The sequence below is a fragment of the Malaclemys terrapin genome, chromosome 1 (genome assembly GCF_027887155.1).
Source record: "Malaclemys terrapin pileata isolate rMalTer1 chromosome 1, rMalTer1.hap1, whole genome shotgun sequence".
NCBI lineage: Eukaryota > Metazoa > Chordata > Testudines > Emydidae > Malaclemys > Malaclemys terrapin.
In genome coordinates, this window is record NC_071505.1 from 246,746,811 (window position 1) to 246,774,286 (window position 27,476).

General features: G+C 38.5%; 1 protein-coding gene across 14 annotated transcripts in view; it reads right to left on the reverse strand.

The window, feature by feature from the left end:
* The window catches only part of MYCBP2 (MYC binding protein 2), a 399,116-nt gene that overhangs the window by 249,870 nt on the left and 121,770 nt on the right, over positions 1–27,476 (reverse strand). For 13 of the 14 annotated variants that reach the window (XM_054011672.1, XM_054011602.1, XM_054011698.1 and 10 more), the window contains 7 exons: positions 26,130–26,231; positions 16,794–16,901; positions 14,858–14,977; positions 13,081–13,162; positions 10,115–10,232; positions 8,789–8,993; positions 8,253–8,406 (listed from right to left, as the gene is read on the reverse strand). In XM_054011672.1, the coding sequence (XP_053867647.1) occupies positions 8,253–8,406; positions 8,789–8,993; positions 10,115–10,232; positions 13,081–13,162; positions 14,858–14,977; positions 16,794–16,901; positions 26,130–26,231 (889 nt within the window). The remainder of the gene's footprint in view (positions 1–8,252; positions 8,407–8,788; positions 8,994–10,114; positions 10,233–13,080; positions 13,163–14,857; positions 14,978–16,793; positions 16,902–26,129; positions 26,232–27,476) is intronic. The other variant, XM_054011628.1, reaches the window with a different exon arrangement.

Here is a 27,476-nt window from a genome sequence, read left to right on the forward strand (position 1 = left end):
CCCATATGAAGAGGTTTTTTTAAGAGAGAATGATATGAACACAGTAACTTAGCAATGGATTGGAAGAACCTTCTATGTGCAGGGGCAGCATGGAATAAGATGGAGAAAGGGAATGAAATGAGTTAAAAAGTATTTGTTATCATTGGATGATAGTTAAAATTGACACTGAAATTATTTCACTGCTCAAAGGAAAGAACAATAATATTTTGAAGACCTACAGCATCTTTCCTCTCCATCTGATTCATGAAGATAGAAGGGTAAGTGGAAACAAACAAAGCCCTGAGAGCATACAAAAGCCACATGAAGGGGAAGCAGATCCCATAGATCCAAGCAGGTCATCTAAACAGATCCCATAGATTTGAGCAGGGCATCTAAGCCCCTGTGAAAAGGATCCAATCCTGCAGAACCCAGATGGCCATTCAAGCCCTGCCCCCTAATCAGACTGCATCCCTTCTAAACAAACGTGGGCTAACTGGCTTCCTCCCTAGCTCTATAGCTGCTACTGCTTGTCCTTCCTATAGACTTTTTGACTCAGGCAGAAATTTATGCAACACTTCTACTTGACTCATTTTCAAGATTTTCTTCACAATCACGATGGCTAGAAACTTCTCTCTAAATGAAAGCTGAGATTCTGATGTCATCACAGAGCCTTAAGCATATAACTATTGCCTTAACTCATCTCTACTCATAGGTGTATCTGAACTCTGATGAAGGGAACTCAATCCTGAAGAGCCCATCAGAACACACACGATCATATTTTGAATATATGAACGTTAGTTACCTGTAACCGAGGTTCTTCAATATGGACTCTGCATATTCACACTCATGGGATGCTCTGAACCTTTGACTGATGCAGCCCAAATGGTAAAATTCTACCAGCAATAGCTGATGAAGCATCCATGCAGCTCCTTTGCACTCTCCTCCCTACCCCTACTGAATTCTCGAGTTCTAGGGCAAGAGTTTAAAAGGAGTGTGATGACCCACCATCTCAGTTCATTCAACTGCAACCCCCAGCCCTCTGGTAAGTAGGACTCTGAGATAGTGGGGAAAGGTGGATGGGGAGTGTGACTATCCAGAGTTCATCTTGAAGAATCTCAGTTACAGGTAAGTAAACTTCATTTCTTCCTTTGAATGTCCTCTGCATATTCCTACTCATGGGATGGATTAACAAGTACCCTGACCCAAGAGGGTGGGACCTGGCATTCTAGTTAAACAAGGAGTGCATGACTGCCTTGACAAACTTTGCACCAGATCTAGATTCCAAGTCTAAAGAACAATGATTAGTAAAAGTGTGAACACAACTCTGGGTTGCTACTGTACATATCTTCAGAGAACTGTATCTAGAGAAAGCCATGCAAGCTGCCTTTGATTTAGCTGAATGAGTTCTGCTGCCTTGAGAAATGGATAATCCCTTCAATTTATATGCTTCATAAATACCAAATCTAACCCATCTAGAGAGATTTTGTATATAAACAGCTTTTCCCTTGTTTTTTGGTCCACAAGCTCTGAACATCTTGGAAGACTGTCTAAATGTTGTAGTCCTGCCTAAATAAAAAGACAACATTCTTCACATACAACACATGTAATTTAGCATCGCCATCATGAGTACGGGGTTTGTGAAAGATGACTGGTAAAATTAGAGATTGATTTATGTGAAAAATCAGAATTTTTTTGGTAAAAACTTGGAATGAGCACAAAGAACCACTTTATCCTCATGAAAAATAGTGAATGGTGGATCAGTCATTAATGCATGTAATTCACTTATGCATGTTGCAGAAGTGATTGCTATCAAAAACACTATTTTTTATAGACAAATGAAATAAAGAACAGGTTCAAAGGGAGGTCCCATTAATTGTGTTGTAATACTTTCAGATCCCAAGAGAACACAGGAGTTCGTATTGAAGGATACAAATTATTAAGGCTTTTTAAAAACCTCTTAACTGTATCTCATTAGCAAAAACTGATTTTCCCTCTACAGGTACTGATATGGCTGAGATATGAACCTTAACTGAAGATAAAAGAATGTTTTATGTTTTAAATACAATAAATATTCTAATACATAATTAATTGTTGCCATATAAGGATCCATGTTATACATGGAAATCCACAATAAAAACCTCTTCCATTTAAGACTATATGGAAAAACCTCTTCCATTTAAGACTGTGTGGATTCTTTTCTAGACTAAAACAGTACATTCTGTACTTCTAATGAAAGCCTGGCTTCTAGCTCATCTAAAGATCTATTCCCCACGCAGTCAAGTGAAGGGACCAAAGATTCAGATGCATAATTTCACAGAGTCTGTTACTAACAGAATTGCTTTGTTTTTGAGTTGACGTAGAAAATACGTTAGAGCTATTCTGACTATTATCAGTTCTAAAATATTGATGTGTAAGTTCCTTTGATGAACAATGATCTCTGATCAACAATTCACTGTTCTGATGGGCTCCACACATCCTAGGGTAGATGTATCCATGATCAGTATTACTGATGATGTAATGGATTGAAAAAGTACATCTTTCATTGCATTTTGATTGTCTGTCTACCACGTTAAATAACATGAGATATGGAATTAATATTTTTTCAATCAATATCGTCTAAAACTGATTTATAATTCTTTGCTAACTAGTGTTGAAGACCTCATCTGAAGACTAGCATAAGGAGTCACTGCTGTGGTTGACGCCAACAGACCCAACAACTGAAGGACGAAAAGAATCAATTGTCTCAGTAACCAGCAAAGGAAATACATACAACTTTTTATGCTGCTCTCTCCCCCCTCTGGGAGAACAGCACTCTTCACAGTTGAATCCACTATGGCTCCTATACAAAGAACCCTTTAAATAGGGTTTAGACATGACTTTTCCCATTTTATTGGTAATCACAGACTGACAAATAGTGAACATATTTAATTTACAAGATCTCTTCCCTGAATGACACTTATTAAATCATCTAGGTACAAGTATACATACATCCCCTGCCTTCTTAGGTATACTGTCACAACAGACAGCTATTTTGTAAATACACTGGGCGCTGCAGATAACTCAAAAGGGAGGGCCTTGTATTGAAACATGGTCCTCTCCAACAATGAAACACAGGAAAATTTCAATGACATGGTTTATAGAAATGTGGAAGTATGGGTCTTTTAAGATCAGAGCTGCAAAACAATCCTGGAGGGAAAGAGGTGGTGTTAGAGAACATGCAAAAGTGAAGTTCCTTTATATAAAAAAGTGTTTAATCTCCTTAAATCCAGACCTCTTCCCTCTGATCTCATGGAACTATGTCTACTACACCTAACTATAGTAGAGACTGGAAATCCTTTTTTTAAGCAAATCAAGATGACTGATCTCTGCTCAAATATGAAGTGGGTGGCTTGTTGGGGGGAGAGGTTTTGAACTGAACTTATAACTGTATAAAAGAGCTTCTAATATCAATTTGTCCAATGTTATTCACTCCCACTGCTAAAAAAAATGGGACAACTAGTCTCCAAACTGTGGATTAAATAATGCCCATACAGGCTGACTTGAAACTTCGTGTCATTACGTCAAATCCGATGCATCAGAGGCAGCGCAGAAGATGAAGATGACAAAACTTTCCCTTTATTATTGCAAGGTTTAAACTTTCTTCCTCCATTGATGTTGATGTTGTGAAGTATGATGTTTTGGATGAAAATGATATGCCCTTCTCTGGTAACTGTAATGACATGAAGGAGACAACGGTGGTGGATATTGCCTTTGATACTTGTTTAATGAAGTAGAATATGACTTCTTCCCTATTTAAAGAAACCTAAAGATCTAGCAGATCTTACATTTTTCATTCTCTCCAGTACCTCTTTAGTCTGAACACTCAACAGACTTTCTCCTTCAAATGGAAGGTCCATGAGCCTCATTTCTGTCTCATAAGGGAGTTCGACCAATCTTAACCAGGTGTGTCTCCTTAGTGAGACAGCCAAAGCTACTGATCTTGCTGAAATATCTGAGGATTCAAATCCACTGTCAACTGTTGCTTAACAACATTCAGTCCTTCAGTCAAAATAGCATTTGATAACCTTTGGTGGTCCTCTAAAAGCACATTAAGAAAAGGATGTTTTGCTCCAGAAATGGTATTGGTACCTAGCCATGACAGCTTCATATGCTGTCCATATGCACATGCTGATTTTCTCTGAAGAAAACATTTCTTCTGAATACAGTCACCCTCTTCCCTTCTTTATCCGATGGAGCAGAGTGAGCTTCGGCACTTTTTGATCTGTGAAATGCCACTTTGACCACCAATGAATTAGGAGGCAGGTAAGTATGAAACATAGCAAGTCCTTCTTCGGGGAACTGATATATCAACTTTAGAGAGAAGCTGAGTGGTTGATATATTTCATAACAAGGGAAATAGGATTAGTTACTTAACCACTGACCCCAAAATATCAGAGAGGATGTGATGATTCCTCCACAAAAACAGAAGGAATATCTAGCATCTTTGACATTCAAGATACTAACTCTTGAAAGGCTATAGCATCTTCTGATGGTGATGATACTGAGATGTCCTCCACATTTCCATTTGGAGAAGACACATCCCTTAATTATGAATCAGAATCTACCAGCTCGTCCTCATATTTTACCAATTTCCTTAGGTGACTTCTTCTGAGGAAGCTGTATTGGCTGGTCCTTATCCATTGGATTCAACAACCTGAATGTTCTCCTGATATAGTCTGTCCTCACACCTTCCTAATAAGGTGCCCAAAATGGCCAGTGCGACCATCTTACTAAAGGAGGTATCTGCCACTCAGGCCAAAACCCCACTGGATAGATCAAGCTGGAAATATCTCTGTGCTTGCGGATCCAGCAGACCTGCACTGAACTGATTATATTTTTTTTTCCTGGTTCTAATCTGATCTGTATTTCTCTTCTAGCTCCAAATCACTCGAGGCTCAGATAGGACTTGAGACAATAACCGCCTTGAAATGGAGAGCAGAGAAAAGTTCTTCTTCAGGTATCATGAAGGGGTTTTAATAGAATGCAGCAGCACAGTGCTGCTGACTCTCAGAAAAGCAGTCAGTCTGATTGCTTGCAGCAACCCAAGTGATGTGTCCTAAGAAGCAGTACCAGGCTCAACTGTCAATGGAGCCACAGATGGAGCCGTATGATGAACTACCGCTTTAACAGTATTATGCCAGTTAATGAACGCTCATCAGTTCTCTTAACTGGATCCTTAGAACTCACCATAAGGACAGGGTCCTCCAGATGTGATATTGTCGGATCTGTACAAGGACAACTCCCAACTCTGAGCTGAGATCTTAAGTCAGATCCTGGCTCTATAAATAGATTCTGTCCTTGTAAATCTCTCTCTGATTGGTTCTTTGTACTGAGGCTGACACCAAGGAGATCTGCACATTTTTTCTCGGTACTGCAACCGATACTTTCTGAAATGGGACAGTTATGGAAACAGAGTTTATCACTGATCCAAAACTTTTCTTTTTTGGATCTTTAACTATGTCAGATCCTGCATCTGACACAGAAGCTGAATCTGATTTTTTTCCCAGCTGAATTGACTGGAACTACAACCACTCTCTGAGAATCTGCTGCCACTGTCAGTGATTCCTGCAATAAAACTCACTGGAGCCTATTTCAACTCTCCCACTCTTAGCCCTTGTGATAAACATTAAGCAGATTGTCAAGTATCAGGGGGTAGCCGTGTAAGTCTGAAGAAGCGCATCTGAAGAAGTGGGTTTTTTACCCACAAAAGCTTATGCCCAAATAAATCTGTAAGTCTTTAAAGTGCCACCGGACTCCTCGTTGTTTTTATTAAGCAAATTGGATATCCAGAGAGAGAATGATCTTCCCCCAAACATGCCAAGCCTCCGATATGTGCATCTGATGCTGGGAATACTGCCGGTCACGAGAAACATCTTTTGAATCCAGGCTTCTTAACCTTCTGATCCAACATGTTATCCTTTAGCTACCTACCTCTAAGTAACAATATATAACTATATGCACTTCGGTAACAACTAACCAATACAAACTATCTAGCTACTACTCCATAAGGATCACACAGCAACAGTGTAACCCTCCAGCTGATCACGGTCGAAGGAACTGAGGTGGTGGAATTCCATGCAACTTTTAAACCCTAAAACATCCAGAGTGGTGGTGGTGGGAAGGAGGGCGGAGAAGAAGCATGCAGAGGGACCAAGGGAGGCACATAGACACTCCAATGGCTACTGCTAGTAGAATCTTACCGTTCAGGCTGCACCGGTTGGAGCATTCTATGAGTGGGAATATACAGAGGACACGAAGGAAGAACTAAAATCTATTTTCAGAGTAACAGCCGTGTTAGTCTGTATCCGCAAAAAGAAGAACAGGAGTACTTGTGGCACCTTAGAGACTAACAAATTTATTAGAGCATAAGCTTTCGTGGACTACAGCCCACTTCTTCGGATGCAGATAGAATGGAACATAGATATATATACACACATACAGAGAGCATAAACAGGTGGGAGTTGTCTTACTAACTCTGAGAGGCCAATTAATTAAGAGAAAAAAAAAAAAAAACTTTTGAAGTGATAATCAAGCTAGCCGAGTACAGACAGTGTGATATGGATTTCCATTCCATACGGCTAAATGCAGTGCCTTGCATAATGACAAGTTTCAGAGTAACAGCCGTGTTAGTCTGTATCCGCAAAAAGAAGAACAGGAGTACTTGTGGCACCTTAGAGACTAACAAATTTATTAGAGCATAAGCTTTCGTGGACTACAGCCCACTTCTTCGGATGCATATAGAATGGAACATAGATATATATACACACATACAGAGAGCATAAACAGGTGGGAGTTGTCTTACTAACTCTGAGAGGCCAATTAATTAAGAGAAAAAAAAAAACTTTTGAAGTGATAATCAAGCTAGCCGAGTACAGACAGTGTGATATGGATTTCCATTCCATACGGCTAACAAATTTGCACTGCATTTAGCCGTATGGAATGGAAATCCATATCACACTGTCTGTACTCGGCTAGCTTGATTATCACTTCAAAAGTTTTTTTTTTTTTTTTTTTTCTCTTAATTAATTGGCCTCTCAGAGTTAGTAAGACAACTCCCACCTGTTTATGCTCTCTGTATGTGTGTATATATATCTATGTTCCATTCTATATGCATCCGAAGAAGTGGGCTGTAGTCCACGAAAGCTTATGCTCTAAAATCTATTGTGAATATCCTCTTATTTTTAAGTCTCAAGTAGGCAGAGCTTAGAAGAGTACCACTTCTTCCCCCTTCTGATCAGCGAGACTGCTAAGGAAGATCCTGAAGTAACTGAATTGAGAGATTAAGACATGAACAAGTGGTTTAACTGTTGGGCAAGGCAAGAAGATTCAGATACTGTTTCTTTTTCCACAGCGTATTGTGTAAAATCTGAATATAGCTTGGACAGAATGCAAGGAAAACAGATGGAGGAATTTAAGATTACCAAATATTTTGAGCCTGGAGGAGTTGTTGAAAATAACGGAGACCAAATAATGTGAAGAGAATTCAGGAGGAAAAAGAAGGAGCTCTGTTTAGGCCATGTTGAGCTCAAGTGGACAGCAAGCCATCCAAGAAGAAAAACAGAGATACAATTTGTCACAGGGTAGCTGGTTGCTGTGATAGAGCCCAATTCCCCTGAAGTGGAACAGGTAAGTCCAATTCAGTTAATTAAAGAGGGCTAGCCTACACCTGGGCTGAAAAAGGGCTGCTAGTAGGCAGCTGGAGGGAGGAAAGACAGAGAGGTTGAGCCCTGGAGAAGAATAGACAGAGGAAGCTAAGCCCTGCGGAGGAAAAGCCACACTGGAGTGCAGTTAGCTCCTATTGTGGGTCCCTAGAGCAAGGGGCCAAGAGGCTCAGGGAAGCAGCTCTGTTGCTGCTATTCCAGGATGGGAGCAGAGCTGACTAAGGCTGGGAAGCTGCCAGGAGCAGGTATGCTAGAGACCTCTGGGAGGGCTGACCCTAAAGCCTGGGGCCAAGGACTGAGTTGAGACTGTTTTCTGTTTGTTTGATAACCTCTGTTTAAAGAAATAAACCTCCTTGAAAAGATTGGGCGTGACAACACATGCTTTGGAGCCAGGGAGAAGCGACAGCCCTGGCAACAGATATAAAGGAGACTGAACAGATGCCTTATTACAATAGGTAAGAGAAATGATAGTTGAACCTATGTGAGCAGATGATGCTACCCAAAATTGTTCTAATAAATTCAATCTTATTTCTATACTGATGCCCCCTTTCTGTGACTACAAACCACACTTGCCTCCAAATAACATCATAAACAGGATCCAGACATACTCCAAACCCTTGAAGATCCTCCTGTTCAGAATCATTAAATGTCTTGCAACTCCCATCTACTTTATTTATCAGAAGACATTTAAACGGAGGTGGTTCAGACATAGAAGCAGGGACCAAACCTGGAAAAAAAATAAAATAGTCCATCTGTCACATGCTAGCCTCCATCTCTGAAGTAATAATAATACTGTAAGGAAGAGTACACTCATAGTACAATATCTTATAGATGTCATGAGATGTTTTTAACTGCACTGGAACATTAAAAATTTAAGAGTAGCTCGGAGGATTTTTATTTGTATTAATAAAATTACATTAGTAAATCAATTAAGAGTACCAAACACAATATAAATACGCTAAAAGTAAAATGGAGTGTCATAAGATAAGAGTTTACTCAATTTGCATCTTTTACTTACTACCTCCACTGCTTGCATTGTAATGTTTCAAGTTCCTTCACTAAATGTATGTTAAATGAACTAATTTACAATACTGTTGAAGAGCTCTTACCTATTATATGCCTGCTTGCAAAGATCTCAGACGTGGCTAGAACATGAGAGTTAATGAGAGCTTCATCAATCCGAAGAAAAGTTTGATCTCCACTTGCTCCAATCCAAGTAGCTTTGCGTCCATATTTAGATCCAATATTAGGCATGGGTGCTGGCTTTGCATTCCAGTAAGGCATATCCAAAATCGGTCTGCCAAGCTGTCCCTTCTAAAGCAAGAATTCAGTAATTAGTAAATACTAGCAACAATAGTTTCAGATGGATAAAATAGCACAGTTTCAATATACAAAATGGAAAATTGGAAAAAGATGACCCATTTAAAGTTTACATCATAACGCTATCACACTGTGGCACGTGGCCTCGGGGAAAGGGGCGGCGCAGGGGGTGGGGCCACTGTTCAGGCACCACTGCCCCCCTCCCCCACCCCTCCCCCCACACTTTTAGGGAGCTTCCAGCACTCCTGGGGTGAGGTATTATCTTTTATTGGACCAACTTCAGTTAGTGAGAGAGACAAATTTTTTGAGTTTACAGAGAGCTCTTCAGGTCTGGGAAACTAACTCAAAATATGGCTGCTAAATGCAAGGTTTGAACAGATTGTTTAGCATAAGTAGTTAAATATTTTAAGGGACCATTCAAAGTGATGTGGCTTATTAACACCTCTCTAGTCACAGGGAGAGAAGGAAGAGGGGAGGAAGCAGCTGGGGTGGGGGGAGGTTGTTAGTGGGTTGCAGATTGTTGTAATAAGCCCTAAATCCAGTGCCTCTATTCAGTCGATGATTTTTAGTGTCTAGCAAAGTTATGAATTTAAGCTACATCTTACAATTTTTAACCTTACATGTTTGAATCAGCCCTACCACTGCTGTGAGGAAAAAGGAGGTACTGCCTCCCTAGCTTCCTCCCACAACCTCCCTTGCAGCCCAAGCAGAAGCTCTGATGTGCGCCAGGAGTGCTCTGAACAGTAACCATCTTCTCCATGCATTATCTTCCCATGTAGAAATATTCTACAGATGCCATGAAATCCCACCACATTAGTTTGCAGATAGCTTACGAGGGGAAGTGTTGTTGTTTTTTTTCTAATTGGCATTAATGTCAAAACTATGTAAATTTGATATGGGAGATAGTAAGGAACAGCGGGAGATTTTCACAGTCATGCTTTTCTAACCAGATTTAAAATAAAGACACACAAACACTTGATATGCACAGGCATAAGTTAGGTATATGCAAATGTGTGCAATTGTGAAAAATCTTTCTAAAAACTATTTACTGTAACTAAGTGTACAATATATAGATAAAAAAATATTTCCAAAAGTAAAAAGAAATGTTTCCTTACAGAGAAACTGCCAAATGTGAACACCTGTCCATCCATTAAGAGAATGGCTGTATGGTTGCTTCCCGCAGTAACTTGCGTGCTAGGACCTGGTAATGCTTGTACCAGAGTGGGACATCCCCTATGTCAAAATAAAACCACACCAATATCAGTGCATCTTTATGAAACATTTAACAAATGCAATATTAATGTTAATAACTGTGCAGCTGATCACAAAGTAATATTGTTACTGTCATTTGTCAGATACTATCTGGAATACTATTTGTATTATCATGCAACTGAACATTTGTCTAGTATTCCGGTCCCAAGCATGGCTGGCAAGACTACTGGATGACTCTCTGCCCCAGCTGTCTAGGGAGGGGCAGAGGGGGAGAGAAGATCCTGGTTCTGCATCTCTCAAATGGAGGGAAAGGCATTAGACCATCCCTCTTTTCCCCAAAGTCCATAGATACTAGAAAGAATAATCTCACCAGAAGACCTGAAAAGTCTTCTGTGTGCCTCCCAAATACAGATGTGTTTAAGGAAAACACCACAAAGTCCCTCTACCTGTCTCTCCTCAACTGGAAGTAGTGAGTGTATCTGAGGGAGAAGACAGTAGTGGTGAATGGGGGGAACCCTGAAGTGATAGATTAGAAAAGAAGCAGTGAGATTGAGAGGTGAGAAAAAAAAATAACATTGAGGTGAGCAAATTAAAGGCCTGACAAGTCAAAACTGACTTCAGTGGGCTTTGGATCATGGCCTAAGTGCTTGCCTACACTTGCAAATTGTTTCAGATTAAGGTAGGGTCTAAGTTTAAAGTGGAATAGCTATTTCTGAATAACCCCATATGTAGATTTCAGAGTAACAGCCGTGTTAGTCTGTATCCGCAAAAAGAAGAACAGGAGTACTTGTGGCACCTTAGAGACTAACAAATTTATTAGAGCATAAGCTTTCGTGGATGCATCCGAAGAAGTGGGCTGTAGTCCACGAAAGCTTATGCTCTAATAAATTTGTTAGTCTCTAAGGTGCCACAAGTACTCCTGTTCTTCTTTTTGCCCATATGTAGAGAATCCCTGATGACTAGAGGGAAGGACAATGGAAAGATTAGGCATGAGAAAAATGAGAAGAAGAAGAGATAAAGAGAATACAAGATAAGGAAGAACACTGAATATGACAGGAAAAATAAAGATACACAAAGATAATGTACAATGTGAAATGTACATTAGCAAGTTACATTATTTAAGATGCTGTAGACCACTCAGTTCTTATTGCTCAGCAATATGCTCATTTGGACAGACATGGTTCCCTCTGCACAAAGGTTATCATTCTAAAATAGTTAAAGTAGCAAAACACCAGATATTCTGATAATCCAAAAAAAAATTTGAGAAATGTAGCTTTATTATATTATATAAAATATAAAGCATTAAGTGAGTTAATGTCATGTTAAGGCTAGAATTTGAAACACTGAAAACAAGGGAAAATAAAGTTAGGCGTTTATAGGAACATTATCTCTGCAACTGCACAATCCTGCATATTTTATGGTATACATGCAACAAAATAAACAGTAAATATATTAAATTACACATTTAGGGCTCGATCCTGAGGTGCTCTGCACCTTTCAGGACCAGGCTCTTAAATATTAAAACAGGAATAAAATATTATATATTTACACACTGGCAATATATATATAAAAAAGATAGTCTTTTGTCTGATGAAAAAAATTTCTCTGGAACCTAATCACCCTATTTACATTAATTCTTATGGGGAAATTAGATTCGCTTAACATTGTTCCGCTTAAAGTAGCATTTTTCAGGAACATAACTACAATGTTAACCAAGAGTTACTGTATACTGGCAAAGCACTCGTAGGATGAAGATGTGGCCTAAATTATCTCCTGACTTTAATATGTGCTTCCACAATCCATCCATACTCTTCATACCCTCTTCCTCTCCTGCCCTGTCCCCCTCACCTAGCTTCCCTTCAAATTTTGTTTCCATTTAGCTTATCGTCTCATAAGCCCATCCAAAAAAACCCAAACCATGAAACATGACGTTTGCTGCTATCACACTGTTCACTTTGCTTGTGTGTTATATTTCTTCCCCCACACTGTCTGTCTTGCCTATTTCAATAGTATGCACTTCAGGGCAAGGACCATCTACTACTCTGTTTGGACAGTGCCTAGCACAATGGGACCTCATTCTTGGTTGGTCTTTAGTCACTATTGTAAGAGACATAATAATACGTAGAAGTTTCTTTACTGAAGTTCTTAGGGGCATAAGGATTTCAGCACATATATTTTTACCTTGTGGAACTCACAAACTTGGCAGATTTTTTGGCACTGAAATCTTTATCCACTGCAGTCTTAATATGTCTGGAAAACTACAATGCATGAAAGGAGTCTGCAATAACTTTCAAAAACATTTCATCTTTGGGCACAGACAATGTATAGAAATTTTCAGACCAAAGAAAAAGCTACACACTTTGAATTGTATGATAGTTTTCATAAACTAAAGTTTTTCAAATACTTTGGGGACTGAAATTTTCCCTGGTTGCTATCTGCTAGAAGGCAGGCACTGTTTGTTCTTAAAAAGTCTGAGTAAAGTCCCTTCCTGGTAATTTTGAGTAACTGGTAATAGAGGGAAGCACTTTTCCCCCAGAGTAAAATTCCTGTAACCTTTTTTTTTTTAAAGACACAGCAACACAACATTTAGACCTTCATGTGAACAGTTCTTTGAAGACTAAATCCTTTTAGCTTATTCTAGATGAAAACAAAGTTGAAACAGCTGACACTGATTCTGAGTATGCGCAGGAGACATTTTCTAAAATTTTTAGCAGAGCTTAAGGAAGTCCTGCCCTATTTACATCACTCCTGAATATTCTCCCTGCCTCATCTAAGCAGGGAGAATATATCCATTATATGTAATCCAATTCATAGATATGGAATGAAATTCAATAGTACAAATATGTCCTTTAACCTATTTACAACATACCTGCAATTAACGTCTCCATGTCCCAGCTGCCCATGCTGCCCATATCCAAATGTGTAAACATCACCATTCTCCATCAAAACCACTAAAAATAAAATGTTTTGTTTTCAGAATATTTTTTTCCTGACAATTTGAAGGACCTCACACATCCATGGTTTGATGTGTACTTTATATTACTAAAAATATTTGTAGATGGTAATAATTTTACCCTCCTTGACTTTAACTTAAGTTCTTGATCGTGCAAAGACTTGCATACAATTAACTTTAAGCCTGAGAGTAGTCCCACTGAAGCCATTCCCTGGTAAGAGAAAAGCTATTGAAATGTTTAACACTAATTACATTTTTCATCTGTTAATTTAAACAAACTGATTACAGAGCTAACCGTGTCAAACATGTTTTTGTTCAACAGTTTAATTACAAAAATCATCAAATTTTCATTTGAATAAACAAAAAGTAGCAATCAGAGCAAAATTAGAAAAAGTAACTACTGGATTAAATTACCAGTTAACTGACTGCCATAAGCATTTATTACATTTGTTTGCCTACTAAGAACCTGGGCAGACTGATGCTCATCTTCCTGGGGAAAAATATTGTCCCACCATTAAAATCCACTTTATCAAAGCGACTAATTTCCCATTCACCTCTGTATTTCCTAATATGTCTTGTTTCTGTGTGTTTAAGTTTCTTCACAGCGAGTTCTTAGTACTGTACAAAACACAATACAGTACCTGCCCAATAATATTGTCAGCATGAAACAATTTTCTTGAATAAAACAAGGATAATATTTTTGCACGGTCGCTTTTGTGATCATAACTGTACTTTAAAACAATTTTTTTCCATGCTAGAGATAATTTGGGAGCCTCCAATCAATGCTGATTATAATGCTGGATTATAATTTGTTCCAATGGCACTCCAAATTAACCAAAAAACTCACTAAAATTATTATAACAATAAATATTGCCTTGTGGTCAAATTCCGAACCTACTCTTTTTGGAATTGAGGGCCCTTGGAAGCATAGCAGATGCAGTTCCACTACATAGGGGTTAATAATTTACACGGTCCCATGGGATACCCATTCCCCTGCACAGTTCAGAATTAGAGTGGCAACTGGCAGGAAGAGTGGAGTGGAGAAGCACTAGAGAATGGTTTCTTAATCACTGTATGGTTTCTTAACCCTCCTTCAGTGGTGAAGAGAACTGAAGTTGGCTGCAGATGTTAATCCAACCTAATCACTCCTTTGCACCCCCACAAAGATGGCTAATCAAGACATCCAATAGAATGCTGAAGCCTGGAATTACAGTAGAACCTCAGAGTTATGAATACCAGAGTTACGAACTGACCGGTCAACCATTCACCTCATTTGGAACGGAAGTACACAATCAGGCAGCAGCAGAGACGAAAAAGAAATACAGTACAGTACTATATTAAATATAGACTTAAAAAAAAATAAAGGGAAAGCAGCATTTTTCTTCTGTATAGTAAAGTTCCAAATCTGTATTAAGTCAATGTTCAGTTGTAAACTTTTGAAAGAACCACCATAACATTTTGTTCAGTTACAAACATTTAAGAGTTACGAACAACCTCCGTTCCTGAGGTATTCATAATTCTGAGGTTCTACTGTACCCCAAAAATATCAATGATTTGAAACTTACTTGGGTAAGGATTAACACCACCTTTCCTTAGAGAAGGCAGTTCATGGTAGTTATACGAGTGGAAGGGCATATGATCACATAATTTTTTCAACAAGTGCACGCATTAGATAAAAGCTGTAGCTTTGTACCTGAATGGTGAAACCCACAACTGACTTGTACTGCCCGGAGTTCACAGTCAAAATGGACAGCCCCTGGAGGATAGGTTGTGATTTTGCTGGCATCCTTCTCACCCCTTTCTCCACTTCCGTCTACAAACATAATTCATAGTTATATTCCTATTCTTTTCAAGAAGCAATTTTAAGAAAAAAGAACAATGAGCAAGGGTGGGAAAAGAAAACACTGAACAAGGTAACAGCAAGAACAACCTGCAGTACACCAGATTAAAGAAGTCAAAATGCATATACTGGTAATAAAGCATATTTTGAGATATGATGCACTGAAATTCTATTTGCAAACAATCTGCTAATGCACACGGTTCTGGACTGGGAAAAAAAACTATTAACTTAGTTAATAACTTCTGCAGAATGAACAAGTTAATTTAACTCAGCAAAACAGGAACTAATATAATATATATGTGTTAAATACACACACTTGTTGCATGAAAATTGTACTGCACCTCCACTTCTTTAAGAAAACTACCATAGTCGCACATATAGTTCTGTCAATTTACAAACAAATTAGCCATTCCCCTATCTGCTCCTTTTTATACAAACACAATGGTGTGTATGAGAGATTTTTTACATGCTAGTAAACCCTTTGTCACAAAACCCATTGAAATTTGTTTAAGATACATTTTTCAGAATCTGTTTTAGTGGGTTTTTAACAAAAAATTAGCTCTACTGCTTAGTCTCTAAGGTGCCACAAGTACTCCTGTTCTTTTAATGTAAAGACAGGTTGCATTAGGTACCATGTACAGACTTAGAGGTGACAAAATAAATAGAGTATCTTTGTAAACTTCTGGACATTAATTAAAATACCTTTTCTATAAATTAGGGTATCATTTTAGGATACTATAAAACAGATTGGCAATGCAGTTGTATTTGCACATGGAAATGAGGGAAGGAGCTTGCATAATACATGCAGGAAGCTAGCAAAACAGAAGAACAGGCAGCAAGCTCCTTGTCATTAGACCAGCTGGTAAAGTGAAGAAAGCTGGTTGGAAAAGCTCCATGGAAAGAGTGAGAGTATAATTACTATCCTTTAATTTGCTAGTCTTGCCACTGTTGCTGGCCACAATGGCACCAGGGAATGCTGCTGCTGCTGCTACAAAAGGTCAGTAAACACCTGTAGCTACTGTTTTGCCATGAAGACCTTAAAAAGCCACAGAACTTTGTTTGACAGGAACTAGTATTGAAAAGCAAGAGAAAATTCACAAAGTGAGCTAGAAAATTGTCCCATCCATTTTATGATTACAATGACCACTGCTTTATTACCAAAAGTTGATGGAAACCAAACTACCTGCAGCAAGCTTTGAAAGCATACTATGTGTCGCTACTTTTGACATAGGTCTTCTGTTACCTAAACGTAATTTTTTACTGAGTAATTAACATTTTTAAACCAGAAGTATCAAAAAAGGCTTACTTATAGATGGTAAACCTACAGAAAATCAAACAGAAGCCTTGAATTAATGAATCTGTAATATAAACAATATTTTAGCAACTGCAACCGATACACATTGTGCAAGATCATAAAATTAAGACAAGAAAATAAAATGACAATGCATATGCTAGACTTGAATTACCTGGCCCAATGAAAAAAATTGGAAAGTTGTGTAAATTTCTTTAGTTTTATTTAAACAAATGAGAAAAGACAGAAAAATAAAATGACATACTTTATCAAAAAAAAAAAAAAAAAAACCAAAGATGATATAGGGTGTCAAACATTCATACTTTTAAAGTAAACAAACATAAAATGTGTTTTCTTTCTCCTCAGGTTACAGAGACTAACAAGAAAAGAGCAGAATAATTTTTGTGCATTTCTCTGAAAACAAAGATTCAGTGGATGGAAGGAATGACTTGGAGGATGGGCATATGTCCCTCCTAGTCAATAAGGAAGACCAAATACCTTTGTGCTTGTCCCGCTTATGCTTTAGCTGTGCTGGATGGGGTCTGATTCTGGCTAGAGCCTGCTCTCGATGATTCATAAAAATAGGACCAGGAAATACAAGGGGGCCTGAGGAGAAACATTTTGCACATGCATAGGAAAGCTCACAAAATGGAAACTGTGTTCAAACAAAAAATAATTCAAATTAAAAGCGTGAAAAAATGATTCTAATTCTACATTGCTCTTGCACTTTACAAGGTCAAAAATAAGTTAGATAATTCCTGAAGACGAGACCAACATATTATTCAAAGATGCAGTAATTTTCTCAAATAAGATACAGATTTTTCCCTTGATTTATAAATACGGAACCTTACTAAAGACCATGAGCCAACACAAGGTGTAAGCTGGAGAAGAATTTGGCCCTAAATAGTTAACATTCTATATTACAGCTAAAGAAATTTTATATACCATACATTTCCGGCTATTCTATTATACTGCAAAATATTCGTTTGGCACAAAATATTCAAATATCACCATATCAATGCTAAAACGGAGAAAATTATATGGTTGGTCACATTTCCTAAATTTGAAATTCAGAAATAATGTCCATAAAATTATCAACTACCTAGAGACATTCTTTGTGGGGAAGCAGTTATATAAAACTATGCACTTTGGTGGTTTTATTATACTGACATATTTACAAAGGAATGCTTCAAATATAATAAATTATTTTTTGTTTCTTTTAAAGGACACAATTTGGAGAACATATTTACACTTGAATATATTACTTGCATTATTTATTTTAAAGATCCCAGGACTACAATTTTTGTCTAGATACTCTCTCCAAAAATATGAAAAGATATATTAAAATATCTTGTAGCTGCATTACATAAAACTTTTTAACTAATTCTGTATGAACCTTTTTGCTTGTATATCATGTGTTTTATTTTCACCATGTATTCTTTGTAACCAGAGACATTCAAATGTAGGGACTCATCCTTCTCCCACTGAAGTTAATGGGTTTTCTCTTGTCAATGATAAGTCAGAATCTGTGTTTACAGTCCACTGCCCATATCCTTTCCCTCCTTTGAGCTTCTTGAACGGAGCATAATCTCATTGACCTGAATACTATTTCATTCGCTCTTTCATGTGTGCAAATATTCATAAGTTCCATTGTTTATATCTGAATTCTTTTACCTCCACTGAACTAAACCAGCCCTCATCAACTCTTCCTGACAATCTCTAGGCTTCTCTTACAGCCTAGCCCCCCACAATCTGTCTTATCTTTATCAAGGTCATTTGCACCTTTTTGTATCCGTTCTCTCCTCAGATTTCAGAAACCTGAAGGCTTGATTCTCCTGCTATTTCTCCCAACCTCTTCCTTTTGTCATTCTTTGGTAGTTTTTCATGATCTTCATAATCCATTCATCTCACTATGTTGGTGTAGCAGACAGGTTTGCCTCTTCTTCTATCACAAGTATACTCATTGTCATAGCTTTAACTAACATCTCTATCCCCGTGACTTAGATATTATTCTCTACTGGACCACTCCCTTTCTGTTCAGTTTCCTATTTCCCATATCCTGGATGTCTTGCCATATGCTCAAATGCAACATATCTAACATTTAACACTTCTTTATCCCCAAATCTCTTTTACATCTAAAATTCTCCCTGTCCTGACTCTCACTTCTGGTAATATTTTTCACTCTTCTCCCTTTCTTCTCATACAGCTTCTATCATTACATCAAGTTTTATCTTCACAAATCTAACAGTCCAGGGGGAGTAGGAGCCAGGGAAGAGGGAACTGGGAAATGGGGAGAGGAGGGAGGGCAAATTGGGTCTAGCAGGGCAAAGAGACTAGAAGAGGGGGAGGGAGGAGGAGAATGGAGAGAGAGAAGGATTGGCTGAAGAGCCAGGAGGGGAGAACTGGGACTTGCAAGACAAGGGGATGGAGGAGAAGGCAAGAACTGGGACATGGAGTCCAAGAGCTAAGTGACAGATTAGCTGGGCAGTAAGCTTGGGAGTGTGAAGAGAAACCTGAGAGATGGAGACTGGGACTTGTTTGGTGAGGAAAATGTGATTGGGACAAGGAGTTGGGTAGCAAAGAGACAGGCCTGGGACAAATGGGAATGGGCAGAAAGGTCTGTGAACACTAGAGCACACTTCCACCCACAACCTAGAATGGAACCAAGATTACAGAGTCTTATCATTCCTCTGCTGTCAGCAAATGTGTGAAATTCACTCACGAAATGTGTCTCTCATCCCCTCTAGTCCTGGTGCATGCAAGGATGACAACCTACTACTGCTATCAGTTGCTCCCTTAGCTCAGGTAGTAGAGACCTGTATGGGACATTTTAAGGTTCAACCCTGCTGATGAATCATGTCAATATGATGGAATTTCTGGGTTTTCTTTTCCAGTTTCCTTTTTCAAAAACCTATGAAATTACACACACTAAAATTATTAGAAGAACATTAGGATTGAAAAATCAAGCACTCAAAAGTTAGGAAATGCCAGAATTAAGGTTGCCTGGGCAACTTTAATTTGGATCCTTTACTTTGTGCCTATGCATTATGGTATAGTCTTTAATTACATGGTTATCAGTTCCTCCACAGGACCGGTGCCTCATTCTCTGCACAAGTTGGACCTGCTCTGAGATGAGTAACAGTTGTGTAAAAGGACATTTATCTGGAGGGCCCTTGCCTCATCTTTTGCAAAACTATGTAGTAGATGAGCCAGTATGTTGCAGGAAAAGAAAGGAGGATTTCGTGATTAAGGGCTCATATATAACACATATGGAGATCTGGATTCCACCCCTGCCTCTGCCAAAGAGTTACTACATAATATTAGGCAAGTTATTTAAAACAAACACTTTTCACAGGTTATCACTAATTGTGTGTTCCTCATTTTATGGATACCCAACTTGGGTCTGTTTCACAAAAGTGCTAAGAATTCACAATTACAAAATTACGTCAATGGGAGCTGTGCTTTGAACATATTAAGTGCTATATAAGTACTCTAAAAAAATCAGATACAGTTTGTCTCAAACTGGGCAGCCAAAATTAGTGGATACCTTTCGCCTTAATCTGTGCGCTTTAGTTCCTCATCTATAAATTGGGATAACAATAGCCCTTCACCGCACAGGATTGTTGTGAAATTAAATAAATTAATGTTTGAGTAGCAATCAAATAATGTAGTGATGAGAAAAAAAATCCCAAAAAGGTTAGTAGCAATTGAACATCTAACATAGTGAATGCCAGTAAAAATGAGGTAGGATCAGATGCTACAATATGGAAAGAACAAGTTAAAAATTACTTAGACAAATTAGATGTCTTCAAGTCACCTGGTGAAATACATCCTAGAATACTCAGGGAGCTGACTGAGGAGGCATCTGAGCCATTAGTGATTACCTTCAAAAAGTCATGGAAGACGGGAGAGATTCCAAAGGACTGGAAAAGGGCAAATATAGTGCCCATCTATAAAAAGGGAAATAAGGACAACCCAGGGAATTACAGACCAGTCAGCTTAACTTCAATACCCAGAAAGATAATGGAGCAAATAATTAAGCGATGAATTTGCAAACATCTAGAAGATAATAAGGTGATAATTAACAGTCAGCATGGATTTGTCAAGAAAATATGTCAAAGCAATCGAATACCTTTCTTCTACAGGGTAACAAGCCTTGTGGATAGGGGGAAAGTGATAAATGTGGTATATATTGATTTTAGTAAGGCTTTTGATACTGTCTCACATGACCTTCTCATAAACAAACTAGGGAAATGCAACCTAGATGGAGCTACTATAAGGTGGGTGCAGAACTTGTTGAAAAACCATTCCCAGAAAACAGTTATCACTGGTTCACAGTCAAGCTGGACAGGCATATCGAGTGGGATCCCGCAGGGATCAGTTCTGGGTTCCGTTCTGGTCAATATCTTTATCAGTGATATAGATAATGGCATAGAGAGTACACTCAAAGTTTATGGATGATACCAACTTGACAGGGGTTGCAAGTGCTTTGGAGGAGAGGATCACAGGGTAAATATGAGACAACAGCGTAACACTGTTGGGGGGGGGGGAAACAAAACAAAACAAAAAACCCATCATTCTGGGATGTATTAGCAGGAGTGTTGCAAGCAAGACAAAAAGTAATTCTTCCACTCTTCTCTGCACTGATCAGGCCTCAACTGGAGTATTATGTCCAGTTCTGGGCACCACATTTCAGGAAAGAAGTGGAGAAATTGGAGAAAGTCCAGAGAAGAGCAACAAAAATGATTGAAGGTCTAGAATACATGACCTATGAGGGAAGATTGGAAAAACTGGTTTGTTTAGTCTGGAGAAGAGAAGACCGAGGGGACATGATAATAGTTTTCAAGTACATAAAAGGTTGTTACAAGAAGAAGGGAGAAAAACTGTTCTCGTTAACCTCTGAGGACAGAACAAGAAGCAATGGGCTTAAATTGCAGCAAGCATGGGTTAGATTGGACATTAGAAAAAGCTTCCTGTCAAGGTGGTTAATCACTGGAATAAATTACCCAGGGAGGTTGTGGAATCTTCATCATTGAAGGTTTTTAAGAGCAGGTTAGACAAACACCTCTCAGGGATGGTCTAGATAATACTTAGTCCTGCCATTTCCAGGCCTACAAATCTATGATTATATAATCATTATGTATTCCTAGCATGGCTTGAATACTGCGGAGTAATAAGGCTTGTGGCCACACACTGAACAATGAGGATAAAATAAAATATCAAATAGTTGCTCACTGAGTGAGCACTGGTCATTCTATTCACTGTATGAAGAGGTCCTGTAGAAAGAAAGTAATATGTGATCACGTAACTGAAGACTACACCATAGTGCACACAAGGGGTCCAAATTAAGGTTGTCCAAGCAACCTTAATTCTGGCATTTCCTAATTTAATCATGACTTCAAGACATTCTTTTAATATAATTTTGTATATGTAATGTACAATGCCATGCATGTGCAATTTCAAAAGATAAACTTCTTGTAAAGTTGAAGCATCTACATGCAGGAGCATGCAATAAAGTTCCTCCAAAACCACAAGAATATCTATACTGCTGTGATATATATTAAAGAGTGGATTCCAGTGTTTGAGTTTTTCATAAGATATCACTATATATTAACATTTGTTTGTTTTATACTGGTTAGTATGCAAGAGGTTTCAGTTTGAATTCACATGAACCAGGTAAAGGGAATGAAATGTCAAGGAAATAAATTTGCTTTAAGTAGGGTTACCAGATAGCAACTGTGAAAAAACAGGACAGGGGGTGGGGGGTAATAGGAGCTTACATAAGAATAAGTCCCCAAAAATGGGGCTGTCCCTTTAAAAACGGGACATCTGGTCACCCTAGCTTTAAGTAAACATCAGAGTGAAGAGCCAAAGAACTCAGCTTTTTCTTGATCTATCAAAAGTAAATTACATAACAGTTAGGTGGGTTTGGTTTGGTCTGTAAATACAAGATCCTTCACATACTATGAAAAAAGTGTAATACTAGATACTGAAAACACAATATATAATTTTTAAAAAGTACAAAATTAGATTCTGGAAGCACCAAGATAATGCATTTAACTTATATAACTATAAAGTTAACTTCATCAAATGTTTAATGAAAAAGTAACACTTTGAATAACTTATTCTGCTGGAAATTAAGAAGGTTATTCAGTGACATGTAATAAGCAGTACTATTGGTAACTTTATTTCAAGGAAAGGTCAACAAAGTGATATCTTGGATAAATGCTAAATAGATTTAAATATTTAACCTGTTATAATCCAACTGCAATTACCATGTGATTTTTTTTCTTCAAAAATAGTCATTTTAATTGTCATATTGCTACCGTTTAAAAAGCTGTGAAGTATTAGCCATATTAAAAATAGTTTTTAAATGTTCAGCAGTAAGTGGTTAAGTACGTTACTTGATTGCATATTAGAAAACCATTAGCCATCCATTCTTGTATGGAGTGTTGTTGTAACTGTGCTGGTCTCAGGATATTAAAGAGACAAGTTAGGTGAGGTAATGTCTTTTCTTGTACCAACTTCTGATGGTGTAAGAGACAAGCTTTCAAGCTTACACAGAGCTCTTCTTCAGGACCTGGAGAAGAACTCTATATAATCTTGAAAGCTTTTCTCTTACCCCAGCAGAAGCTAGTCCTATGAAAGATATTACTTCATCCACCCTGTCTCTCTAATTAGCCACCCACTAATTAGACAGTGCTAGATTGTACTGTCTCAATGTCCAGCAGCTTTGGCTAAAAGTGTGATGCAACCAATTTCCAGATTTTTTTTTCCTCACTTTAGGACAGCCTGGGACCAAACTTCCCTAGTTCAAAAGTTTTTTTCTTGCAGACTTTTTTCCAGCTGTTAGAAAGATCATTGCTGTGACCTGGGCTAGCCCATCCCCAGGGCGTACATCCCTTCTCCGAGAAGCCTCTGGGATAGTATATTGTGCATGGATAAGCCGTTAACGACCGTCTGGCCAGTGATGGCTACTCCTTTGTTGTAACTGAAAGGCTGGCCATGGGCATTCCCAACCTTTACAACATATTTCATTAACTCATATAATAATACTTCATAATTTCACATACAATGATAGTACATACAATCTAACAGGATATTAATGTTTAATAGCTCAACATTTTTAAAATGATACCTCACAAGACATACTTTGTATAAATCATATCAATTATACAAAAGTGGTGAATATGGGGGTTCCAGGGTGCTACTTTGAGGTACAGAGTGTCACAAGATGATAAAACAGTTAGTACTAACAGAGTATCCACTGAGTCCTGTGTGATTAAATAATGCTCGGTGAATGTGTGGGAAGACACCCAGATCACTGCTTTACAAATGTCCGTGATTGGTACATTGGTCAGGAAAGCTACTGAGGTGGAAAGTGATCTCATGGAGTGCGTTCTAGTCCCTGTCCGCGTTTGCAAATCAAGCTGATGATAGCAAAGGTTAGTACAACTGGAGATCCATTTTGAAAGCTTTTGTTTAGATGTGGCTGATCCTTTTGATCTTTCAGCAATAGAAAGAAATGATCTTGGTATCTTTCTGAAAGGTTTGGTTCGTTCAAGAAAAAGGCTTAGCACCCTTCTAACATCTAGCATGTGGAACATGGCCTCCCGTTTATTTCCATGTGATTTAGGGAAGAATGATGGAAGATGAATAGGCTGATTTAGGTTGAATGAGGAAGGAATTTTTGGTAGGAACTTTGGATGTGGTCTTAATGTAACTATCTGGGAAGATTGTACAGGGAGGTACACCACGAGAGCCCCTATTTCCCTCACTCTGAGTGGATGTGATGGTCACGAAAAAGGCCGTTTTCATAGACAGCGTTATGAACAAGCAGAACAACCATAGGCTCAAATGGGAGACCATTGAGGCATCGTAGCACTATGCTGAGGTTCCAAGGTTGAATGGTATCTCATACTGCAGCAGTCCTAGGTGGAGATGACAAATGGGTAGGTACCGCATGCACATCCAGGGGTGAGATGTGTACTGCAGCAACATTGGTACACAGCAGTGGAGACTTCGGTGCCTCAGATACTAGTGTATTGGGAATCTGAATTCACTGGTATCATGGAAATAATTTGCCTGTTCTGTTGTTGACAATGTCGTCAGTGCTGGCGCCATAGATGCTGTCAGTGCCGATGTACTTGGTGCCGCATGTCTATTTGGTGCTGTCGGTACCATCTTTGAGACTCCATTTTTCTTACCCCTATTACCTGATGATGCCATTTTGTCCAGTCCTGCCTTCTTGGGGTCCTTGAACTTACTGATGACAACATTACCAGAGGCCCACGAGATGTCACAGGTATTCAGTCTCATATCTGTCAGTGCAGAAGTTACTGATCTCTCTGGGACCTCTTTCTTTTTGGCGGCTCCTTTTTAGGCGAACTTGAAGCTTGCTTTTTAGTGTCTTTTCACAAAGGACTCTGTTAGTTTCTCTTCGTAACTAGCAGGGAGGGTGGCACGCCAACAGCAACCGTTGTCCGGGCAGGGTTCCAGGACCAGGGTCTAAAGCTGAGCTCTCCGTCGGTTTTAACTTCAGCTCATGGTTTTTCTGAGTCTGTTCCTTACGTTTAAGGCAATACATACATTTTTGGGGAACCTGTGCCTCTTCCAGGCAACGAATGCAAAGGGAGTGACCATCACTGACCGACCGGAATGGCCTCCCAGCAGTAGAGGCACCGTTTGAATTTGGAGGATCTGAGTATAACACCCTTTATAGGGATCACTTCTCTGAAGGGAAGATATGTAGAAACTACTACTCTAATCAAGGGGGTAACGATAAACAACGAAAACAAATTTTTTTTGGAATGAAGAAAAAAGAACGGGAACTCTAAATGACTAAAATCTTAACTGAAACACTATCACTATGAAAAATGAGAACACAGACACTAAGAACTCGCTAGAAAGGGCTCTTCTAGGGACTCCATCTCAGGACAAGGGCAGTTGAGAAGGAATCGAGGCCAATTTGGCCGAACAGCACTATATAACGGCCAAATGTGGCGTGCAAAGGGGGAGTGCATGTGCGGCCCAAGCAGGCACTATTACGGATAATAATCTCAAATTCTAGGTACACTGATGCAGATACACCTAAAGTGGAGCACTCATAGGGACATTACTCGAAGAACCACCACTAGTTCCTCCAATCTTATTCCCATTTTAGCACTTACATGAAGTAAACACATTCTGATAAGTAAGATTTTGGGAAGGAAATACTCATACATCCCCTCACAATACCTTCATGGCTCTCTTAGGTATTTGATACAGCATTAGCTATCTGAAAACATAAGGACTGACAATGAGTCAGCAGTCTTATCCAACAGTTATCAGTAATACATGAACAGAGGACCCCATTCTTTCTTCAATCAAAGACTACAAATACTTTAGTAGCCACCAATGTCACATTGAACAGCACAGCACCGGAATGCTGACTCTGCACCTGAGATGCACAGGGTCAATCTCTAATGGTGTTAATCTTTTAATTGTCTAATCAAAGGCCTAGATCTAAATTCTCAGCTGTTTTGTCTTCCATACTCACCATTATAGGCTTAATGGAAGCCAAATTCTCAAGCCACTACACAGCAGTATTATTGAATCCTTGCAGGCCTTTTCTGTATTATAAAATTGAAGTGGTATATTGATTTTTTTTTTAAATCTATTGAGTTCAATTAGTGCAAACCTCTACTGAAGATATACTTAAACCTGATTTTTGTTTCACGTTTGACAGTTTTTAAATAGAAAAAAAGGCCTGTTTCGTAAGGCCTAATCAGTTTTTAGAAACGGTGTGCATTTATCCTTATTTTAGCCTCGACTGAGTAACAAATAATCTCTTACCTCTCCCTTCCTCCAATCTATGCCTCCTGTTTACACGCTGCCGCTTTTCCTCTTGCCGTAGCTGAAGGTGCTCTTCAATATTAACCCCAGGAACAGGGACAGCTACATCAATTAATAAATAAAAAATACAAAATCTATGTTTAAATAATATGATGAATGTGACAAAACCTAGTAACAGCCAAGAAAATCAAAGCTAAGGCTCGATATTTTGTCCTTTATAAGCTCTGCTGAGATGTTTACGAATAAGGGAAAGCGGCAACATAATGCTTTCAGAATGGACTGTCAGCCTCAATTTTGGATTTCTTTACTTTCATAAGTCTGTCACAATTTCAACATTTAATAGTTTTCTGTACTTCCTATCTATTAGCTAAACACAGTTTTAGAGTTTGTTAAAAGAGTTTGGTTGTTTTTACTTTTGCCCCAAATTTCCAGTAAACATAACACAAGAGAACTTATATGCTGACAAATTCTATTTAAAACAATACTGATCTATTTAAACTTTTCTTTAGGTACCGCACATATGACAGCAACAAGAAAATGAATACCACAATGTTTCAATTAGCAGTTCATTTTAGAAATAGTTGCATAATTTTTATTAATTCAATTAATATAGATCAAGATTGTATATCAACCTTGTTATTTTTGGCATGTTGATCAATTTAATACCAAATTATAACACCTTGAAAATAGGGGTTTGTAATGGAAAGATTAATACAAACTTAATTGCAGGCATAGGGCGACAGAGAGACACTAATATTAAAATACCTATAAGCTTATTTAAAATATGATTCTACTCTGAAAAGTGACCGTGAAAATGGCATCTTTTATCCAACAGATCTCCTTGATTGTACTCAGCATTACATCTGCTTATTTAAGTGACAGAAAGAGGAAGTTAGTTACCTGTAACTGGAGGTTCTTTGAAACGTGTCTTCCCAATTTGGATTCCAAATGTGGGTATGTATGCACGTCACACACCAGAACCAGAAGGTTTTCCTTCAAGTGTCCGTTAACCTGCACATGCATCATACATCCCCATGTGCTCACAGTCAAAGGTATAATAGGCTGTGCGGGCTGACGCCTCTCCAGTATCCCTCTTACTGCTGAATAGTCCAATCCGCAGCAGCGGGATGGAGGGCAGGTATTGGAATCCAAATAGGAAACACACATCTCAAAAACAGTTACCTTTTCCGTAACATCCGAAGAAGTGAGGTTTTTACTCACGAAAGCTTATGCCCAAATAAATCTGTTAGTCTTTAAGGTGCCACCAGACTCTTTGTTCTTTTCCGTAACAGGTGTTCTTTGAGATGTGTTACTCATGTCCATTCCATATTAGGTGTGTACACTCGC